General features: G+C 42.6%; 1 protein-coding gene across 1 annotated transcript in view; it reads left to right on the top strand.

Annotated features, from left to right (window-relative positions):
- Nucleotides 1-9,190, top strand: part of ankdd1a (ankyrin repeat and death domain containing 1A) — a 29,672-nt gene extending 20,482 nt beyond the window's left edge. The window contains 11 exon segments of the mRNA XM_070442163.1: nt 849-955; nt 1,598-1,694; nt 1,901-1,998; nt 2,322-2,392; nt 2,395-2,420; nt 2,870-2,968; nt 4,748-4,846; nt 5,230-5,328; nt 7,801-7,896; nt 8,134-8,335; nt 8,753-9,190. Of these exon segments, the coding sequence (XP_070298264.1) occupies nt 849-955; nt 1,598-1,694; nt 1,901-1,998; nt 2,322-2,392; nt 2,395-2,420; nt 2,870-2,968; nt 4,748-4,846; nt 5,230-5,328; nt 7,801-7,896; nt 8,134-8,335; nt 8,753-8,994 (1,236 nt within the window). The 3' untranslated portion in view covers nt 8,995-9,190.
- The last annotated feature ends 230 nt before the right edge of the window (nt 9,191-9,420 follow it).

The raw sequence follows: 9,420 nt of genomic DNA, 5'->3' as shown, positions 1-9,420 counted from the left end.
TATTTAGCGCCTATGCACACAAAAGAAATCCAACTTAACCAATTGCTTAATCAGGGGCACTCTTGAGGGGTGGACTTCAAAAGGACAAGAAGTTGAGCTATGTGTTCAAGTTTGATCACTCAACAAATACTGCTCGAAGTTGGCTGAATTTGAACAAGCTTGTTGAGTAAAATTAAATTCATGTTTGCTCAAAACCAAACCTATCATCTTCATATTTCCCTGCAGGTTGCTTTTCAGAATTGTTTGTTGATGAATCTTATGCTACATTTTTCTGAACTAACCCAATCTGTTAGCAGTTGGACTTATTGCACCAGTTACTGAGATGGCTGTTCCAGTTTAGATGATTTACGTCTCATTAATCAAACTCTCTACCCCAGCAGTCAATTTTGGATATCCTTTCTCGGCTGGATTCCTCAAAAACTTACACATCACTTTGCAAGCCAGCATAATGTGTTTTGCAGGGTTGTGTCAGACCAGTGTGTTATGGTGTAATTAGCACCTCAAAGAATGATCATTGTCATAAAGAGTTTAATTTGAAAAACAACTATCACCAACATTTTGAATTTTAGCATCAGGCAATGCGGAGCAGTTTCTGCATATTGCGCCTTAAGCTTGCAAATATAATGCTCTTAAGTTGATTTATATGTCCTAATAATTGACTGACTTACTTGACTTAGCCTTTGGCTCCTATGAGGAGCATAGGCCATTGACAAATGTACTCCATCTCACTCGGTTCGGGCAAGTTTTTCCAGATCCCACCACTTGAGGCGGCTTTCAGTCATTTCTGTCTTATAATTCATTTTTGTATTAATAAGCCTTATAATATGTTATGTATCCGTCTCTGTCAGAATGGGCTGGGTCTGCTGCACTGTGCCGCCCAGCGGGGTCATAGCAGAGTGCTGGAGTTCATCATGGAGGACCTAGTAGAGGACGTACTGCTGGACCGGGTGGACAATGTGACTGCCCACACCACATTACTGTTTCTTACTAGCACGCTTTCTGCCTTTCCTAGTTCTTTCAAAGACCTTTCCTAGCAAATTCTTGAACTTGTTGTATTTTCCTGGGAGTGCTTTCCTTACCAGGACTTTCCCAGTACTGTCCTAGGGCTTTCCTTTCCTTATACTCTCCTGTGTGGTGTTTACTCTCAACCCTGCCTGGTACAGGATTTACAAGGAAAATTGATGATGACACAATTTAAAAAATCTTGTTTACTTTAAAGATTGATTAATGCAGTATCACCACCCTCTGTGCACAACAGATACCTTGAGGGTTTACTATGCTACCTATTATTTATCCTGTGCCATGTTAGATGTGTTACTAGGATGTCAACCCCCCCCCCCCCCCAACAGCAACTGTCGCTTACAGAGTGACAGACTAGTCCCTTGCTCTGTTGGCTAAACGTGGTTGTGTGTTTGTGCAGGAGGTTATGAGTTGAGTCCTGTTTGGGGCAGAACAGAAGACACTCTGTTATTCCATACTGTCATACTTTCATACTGTAATTTGTCATATTGTCATTCGTGTCATTTGGTCATACTGTGATGTTGTCATTCTGTTACTGTCTTCTTATAATTAATCCCTCACTCCCTGTTTTACTGTCAGTCTGGAAGACAGCATTTCACCTGGCTGCAGAACATGGACAACTAGAGGTGGTTGATTCCTCATCGGTATGGGTGTACTCACGCCTCAAGGATAAGGTAGGTACAGACGTTGACACATGTGCACACACACACTTATAGGTGAATACATGATTAGGCTAGTGCTACAGTAGCGAGAGAGTAAACATGAACTTTAAACACCTTTGGAAAACGCGTTTACATTACTTTTCATGTGTGTGGTGTAACTAAGATGTATCATGTAAATATAACATGATGTCTTTGATGTGTTTTTATATATTGTATAGGATGAAAACATGGCCATCCATCTAGCAGCCAAGCATGGACATAAAGAGGTCCTGCATAAGTTAGTTGAGACAGAGTGGACATTGGACGAGAAACATAGTGAGTAAAGAACATATTGTCACTGTGTCAGGTGTGGTGTGGAGTTAAAAGCAGCCCAGAAACTATATTTTATATTCCATGCATTTTAGCTGTCGTGGTTCCTGCTTCACTTTATAGGGATAATGATGAGAGAAAAAGTTTACTATTCATTTATGTTTTGCTTTTAAACCTTTATTTTGCCAGGAAATAACAAATTCTATTTTACTATAATAACAATTAGGGTTACTGCTACTTGTTCTATTTTATATGGTTGATTATTCTCTATTCTGTTGATAGAATGTAAAGCTGATGGAGGCTTGTTGTGACGTGATATTTGGTTCTCCAGGACGGACTGACACCTCTGCACCTGTCCTCTGACGGAGGTCACTATGAATGTGTCAAACTACTGCTGGAGGCTGCTGTAATGTCAACGCGCTGACAAACGTAAGGGTCAACTTTCAATGAACTATAAGGCTTTATAGAGCGTTCATCTATATATTCATATAGCTGTAAACGTATGGGCAGAGGACCACCTAGAAGTGGTGCTTCCTATGCTCTGACTGGGACATTCTCTCCAAGACAATGATGTTAAAACTCTTGCAGAGACAGGCACGGATGATAATACATGATTTTTAAGCATCTAAATATGTCTTAGAAAGGGTTTCTAAAGACGTTGTTGAGTAAATTGTAATTAGTTTAAAGTGGTACCTGATTATCACATTTACATTTAAGACTGAATCTGAGATGGATAGATAGATAATATTCATTGATCATATTTCTATAGCACATTTCATTACAGGTATAATGTCAAAGTGCCAACTAATGTGTGAGACTGAGAGGTACGTCAGTGAGTCTGAACTGTGACCTGTCCCACTATGTTGTTGTCTGTGCAGAAGAATATGAATGCCCTCCACTACGTGGCCCAGCACGGCTTTGAGAGGGAGACCAGTCTGCTGCTGCAGGCGGGCGTCAACACAGACACGGTGGATGGCGTGAGTATACAAGCCAACCTTCAACCATACTGTACATACTACACTAGTTTGTGCATCGGTTAGCTCCTCTGTACGAATAGTTGGTAGCACTTATTGCAACTTGGTTAGCGCCTCTTTCAAACTACAATAGTGAACAGCCAGGTCTTTTAGTTAAGCCCAACAGCTCAGAATACACCAGTAGGGTTCAGCATCTGCACCATGTCCGCTTTCCACTTTCTCTTTTTCCTAACTTTTTACAACTCAGAGAATTGGTGCCACATTTGTTTGTATAATTCAGTGCATGTCCTATATTGATGTTTTACGTTTTCAGTAAAAGTGTTTTATTTATTTAATTTAAGGAGTAGGGCAGTCCCACTCCTCTCATATGTGTGTTGTATTGGATAGAGAGAGTCAGTAAACAGGTGTTCTGACATGCTAGTTTGCTCGTTTTAAACCCATGCTGCAGCAGTAGGGTCCTGGAGGCAGCAGCTTAGACCGCTGGATCCGCCCAAGACACAAAAGGTGTTTTTTCAGTGGCTCAGTGCAGAATAGGTTCTCTCTATAGATCTTTGTTTTAGTTTGTGTCTGAAACAAGACCACAAGCTACAGTACAACAGGCCTTTTCCTCCCACGTACCACTAATCAAAAGAGAACCATCGCACTCTGCCAGAAGCTTGGCTGGTGCGTAAAACCCGCCAATTCAGACAAACAGAGAGGTGTAATGGGTTCTTACTGAATACCCGTCTGTGTAAGCTGTTCCTGATGCAGTGAACATTATAAAACACATTGAATAATGAAGTAAGCATTATGCAACGTCTTTTTGAGTGCAAACTCATTACACCTCTTTGTTCCTCCCACGTACCACACCTCTGGAACTCCCTCAATGACAATCTCAAAGCTGCTCAGACTGGTGGTGCATTTAAAGCAGGCCTTAAGTTTAAAGCAGGCCTTAAGTTTAAAGCAGGCCTTAAGTTTAAAGCATTTAAAGCAGGCCTTAAGTCGGCTGGACTACCCTCGTTCCTAAAGCAGGCCTTAAGACTCATCTCTGTCGGCTGGACTACCCTCGTTCCTTAAAAGCAGCCTTAAGACTCATCTCTGTCGGCTGGACTACCCTCGTTCCTAAAGCAGGCCTTAAGACTCATCTCTGTCGGCTGGACTACCCTCGTTCCTAAAGCAGGCCTTAAGACTCATCTCTGTCGGCTGGACTACCTCGTTCCTAAAGCAGGCCTTAAGACTCATCTCTTCGGCTGGACTACCCTCGTTCCTAAAGCAGGCCTTAAGACTCATCTCTATCGGCTGGACTACCCTCGTTCCTAAAGCAGGCCTTAAGACTCATCTCTATCGGCTGGACTACCCTCGTTCCTAAAGCAGGCCTTAAGACTCATCTCTGTCGGCTGGACTACCCTCGTTCCTAAAGCAGGCCTTAAGACTCATCTCTATCGGCTGGACTACACTCGTTCCTAAAGCAGGCCTTAAGACTCATCTCTGTCGGCTGGACTACCCTCGTTCCTAAAGCAGGCCTTAAGACTCATCTCTGTCGGCTGGACTACCCTCATTCCTAGACTCCTATTGTTGTTTTCATATATTGTTATATATTTTGAAATGTCTTGTTCGTTATATTATCATTAAAAATATATTTTACTGTATTTCCTAGTTTATATTTCATTTTATGCACTTTGAGATTATTCTTGCATAATGAAAAGCGCTTTACAAATGTAACAAATTATTATTATTTACGTGGCATCTGTTGTATGTGGTAACCATCAATGTGTATCTAATTTGACCTTGTGTTTTGAACAGCAACACACATCCCCTCTTCACATGGCCGTGCTCCACAACCACACTGAGGTGGTACGGCTGCTAATAGATGCTGAATGTGACCTGGACATATCTGACAATGTGAGTAATGTTTCCACTCTCTATGGGCGTTACGTAATCACCTTACTGTATGTAAACATTCTATGCAATGCATTCCATGATTTGTTAGGCCAACGGTGCATCGTGTACCTTAAAGTGTCTGTATCGATTCTGAGTCATCGTGTTGCGTGATAACCCATCATGAGTTGGCTGGGATCTGTGTTTGACGTTGTTTTACATTAGCATTGAGGTAAAGACCATAGAACAGAAGGCTACTGTACAGTATACTGCCATAACACTTGTAACACTAATGACCTAATTCGTCTATCTCTTTCTTTTCCTCTCTCTTTTTCTGTCTCACTCTCTCGTTCTTTCTCCTTCTTTTTTCTCCCCCCTTCCCTCTCTCCCTCCCTCCTTCCTTACAGAGGCTCCAGACAGCCCTGCACATCGCAGCAGAGCATGGAAGACAGGACATCGCTGAGATGATCCTCATAGCTGGGGTTAACCTCAAACTACTGGATAAGGTATTGATTGGAATCTAATTTTAAAGGGTCATTTTTTATTCTTGTTTTTTATTTACCTTTAGAAGTGAAGTGATCCATTAAAACATGGCGGAGCAAACAAGAGCGCCTGTATGTGGGAGTTGTAATGGATTGTTAATAAAGTGTGGATAAAAACCTCTTTAAATGTGTTATCTAATTTCCAATGTGGTTGGCAAACTCATTGAGGGTATCAATCACTGAAGAAATGGTATCTAAATCGTATCAATACAGATAACGTGTTTCACTTACAGTGACACTTGCAATAAAGATTCAATAATGTCAACTTCATTTTCCTTGATGGTAAAATTGCATTGAAACAATGCTGTGTTTTTAAAATAACTAATCTCATATAATACAAACATTTAACGTCAGACATCCCAACACACTTAAACACAATTTCTAAGAACGCTTCTATTTTCAAATCTCATCAGTCTGGCACAGCAGACGCTTCCTCCTGTGGGTAATAGCCCTGAGACTAGGTTAACATCTCATGGGCTCTTTGTGTAGTATGGGACCACCCAGTGTCTCACTGGTTTAATGAAATCATTTCCCCTATTCCCGTTAGCGTGTGTTTAAAGGGCTCAAGCATTATTGAATTCCAGTCTGAAGACTATGCCAGGATCCTGTTAATCAGAGCACACCGGAGATAAACATTTTGCAACAGAAAACAATAACAGGTATTTTTTATTAGACAAGTTTAGGTAGTACCTCTATTTCACTGTTTCCCCCCAATTAGTGCTAATGAACTGGACCCACGACCCAGGTGAATTACTGCTAATGAACAGGACCCACGACCCAGGTGAATTACTGCTAATGAACAGGACCCAGGTGAATTAGTGCTAATGAACAGGACCCAGGAATTAGTGCTAATTAACAGGACCCAGGTGAATTAGTGCTAAAGAACAGGACCCAGGTGAATTAGTGCTAAAGAACAGGACCCAGGTGAATTAGTGCTAAAGAACAGGACCCAGGTGAATTAGTGCTAAAGAACAGGACCCAGGTAATTGATGCTAAAGAACAGGACCCAGGTGAATTAGTGCTAAAGAACAGGACCCAGGTGAATTAGTGCTAAAGAACAGGACCCAGGTGAATTAGTGCTAAAGAACAGGACCCAGGTGAATTAGTGCTAAAGAACAGGACCCAGGTGAATTAGTGCTAAAGAACAGGACCCAGGTGAATTAGTGCTAAAGAACAGGACCCAGGTGAATTAGTGCTAAAGAACAGGACCCAGGTGAATTAGTGCTAATGAAACTGGACCCAGGTGAATTAGTGCTAAAGAACAGGACCCAGGTGAATTAGTGCTAAAGAACTGGACCCAGGTGAATTAGTGCTAAAGAACTGGACCCAGGTGAATTAGCTGCTAAAACTGGACCCAGGTGAATTAGTGCTAAAGAACAGGACCCAGGTGAATTAGTGCTAAAGAACAGGACCCAGGTGAATTAGTGCTAAAGAACAGGACCCAGGTGAATTAGTGCTAAAGAACAGGACCCAGGTGAATTAGTGCTAAAGAACAGGACCCAGGTGAATTAGTGCTAAAGAACAGGACCCAGGTGAATTAGTGCTAAAGAACAGGACCCAGGTGAATTAGTGCTAAATGAACTGGACCCAGGTGAATTAGTCTAAAGAACAGGGCCCAGGTGAATTAGTCTAAAGAACAGGACCCAGGTATTAGTGCTAAAGAACAGGACCCAGGTGAATTAGTGCTAAAGAACAGGACCCAGGTGAATTAGTGCTAATGAACAGGACCCAGGTGAATTAGTGCTAAAGAACAGGACCCAGGTGAGTTAGTGCTAAAGAACAGGACCCAGGTGAATTAGTGCTAATGAACGGGACCCAGGACCCAGGTGAGTTAGTGCTAAAGAACAGGACCCAGGTGAATTAGTGCTAATGAACAGGACCCAGGTGAATTAGTGCTAAAGAACAGGACCCAGGTGAATTAGTGCTAAAGAACAGGAACCAGGTGAATTACTGCTAAAGAACAGGACCCAGGTGAATTATGCTAAAGAACAGGACCCAGGTGAATTAGTGCTAAAGAACAGGACCCAGGTGAATTAGTGCTAAAGAACAGGACCAGGTGATTAGTGCTAAAGAACAGGACCCAGGTGAATTAGTGCTAAAGAACAGGACCCAGGTGAATTAGTGTTAAAGAACAGGACCCAGGTGAATTAGTGCTAAAGAACAGGACCCAGGTGAAATTAGTGCTAAAGAACAGGACCCAGGTGAATTAGTGCTAAAGAACAGGACCCAGGTGAATTAGTGCTAAAGAACAGGACCCAGGTGAATTAGTGCTAAAGAACAGGACCAGGTGAGTTAGTGCTAAAGAACAGGACCCAGGTGAATTAGTGCTAAAGAACAGGACCCAGGTGAGTTAGTGCTAAAGAACAGGACCCAGGACCAGGTGATGTACTGTGTGTGATTGAATCCAGTGTTGTGGCTGTGTGTTGGTAKTCTCAGCAGGGGAAGACTTCTCTGGAGGTGGCAGCCAGAGGAAACAATGTCATCTTAGTGGACATGATCATCAAAGCAGACCGGTTTTACAAGTGGGAAAAGGTAGGTTCATATTTAAACGCAAATGTAAAAACTCTTTCCATCATTGAACTMCAAGGTAGCGCCTGCAGCTCTACTTGGTGCATGTTGAGATRGACTACTTTAGGGCTTCYCAGCTGTACCAGATCATCACGATTCCGGGATGAGTGTTTTAGCATTTCAGAATCAAATAGCAGTCTGCTTCGCAGCCCAACTGCAATGCAGTCAATCTCAAACACACACCCTTTCTTTGTGTACCAGGACAACGTGATCAGCGATGGTGATTCGTGGCTGGGGAAGCAGCTGAGCTTTAAGCAGGACCACCAGGTGGAYACCCAGCACCTGCGCTCTGTCACGTGGAGGCTGGCCACCAAAGACCTATCCCGCGGGGAGTGGAAGAGCCTCGCACAGCACTGGGGCTTCACGGATGCCCACATACGCTCCATAGAGCAGCAGTGGACAGGTGAAGCAATGGCTTGGTCTAGAAATAACCCCCAGCCCCTAACTCGTTGTAATTTTCAGATCTGAAGCAATCACATAGGTCTAAGTGAAAATGAGATTTTTCCATCTAGCTGATCTATCTGATTTTAAGGGAGCATCCGCCATATTGCTTACATTCATATGATTCCTTCAGATCTGTAAACACCAAAGAGCCTAAGGAATAAGGAGTTAGCAGCCTGGGKGGGCAGGTAGCCTTCAGGTTAGAGAGGCTGACCAGTAGCCAGAGGGTTGCTGGTTCAACCTAGAGGGTTAATTGACAGATCTCAGGTACCATCTCCTGCCGMTGTGCCCTTGAGCAAGGCACTTAAGCCCAGAACTGTCCTTATTGTAMCCCACCTATTTTATATGATAACTCTCTTATGACATTCACATATGTTAGGTACAAAGAGCTTCAAGGAGCATGGGCACCGTATGTTGCTGATCTGGCTGCATYGAGTAGTCATCGCAGGGGAGAACCCAATCAAAGGCCTGTATGAGGGACTGGCGGGGATCTCCAGGACCGACCTAGCTGGTGAGTCAATGGAACGGGGGACGGGAGTCAACACCCATCAGGTATTCGAACCGGAGCACCAGGGGTTGTCTTTAATAGGCACAATYGGCGAAAAGCATTTTTTWAAATAAAAAACAACWATGGATGTTCTTCCCTCTAGACCACACTGCTGTCTAGCCTGGGGGAMGTAGTTGTCCAAAAGCTTTATGAGCATATTATGCAGTGGTGTAAAGTAACTAAGTAAAAATACTTTGAAGTACTACTTAAACTATATCTTGGTATTTGTTTCATTAGCCCATTGTTGATATAGTCCTAAAATGTTTTGCATGTCAGCAATGAAGTTTTCATGATATATGTAGTAGAGAAATACAGCCGGTAAGATGCATTTTGCATCATATGATGCTGTGTTTTGCGTTTTGCATCATAGGATGCAAAATGCATCATACCGGTTGTATTCTGTACTTTGAAAGGGTATCTGTACTTTACTTTATTATTTATATTGCTGACAACTTTTACTTTTATTCTAATACAGTCCTAAAGCAATATGCACTTTTTAA

This window comes from Salvelinus sp. IW2-2015, unplaced genomic scaffold, assembly GCF_002910315.2.
Source record: "Salvelinus sp. IW2-2015 unplaced genomic scaffold, ASM291031v2 Un_scaffold6386, whole genome shotgun sequence".
Classification (NCBI taxonomy): Eukaryota; Metazoa; Chordata; class Actinopteri; order Salmoniformes; family Salmonidae; genus Salvelinus; species Salvelinus sp. IW2-2015.
This window is presented reverse-complemented; position numbering and strand designations above follow the sequence as displayed.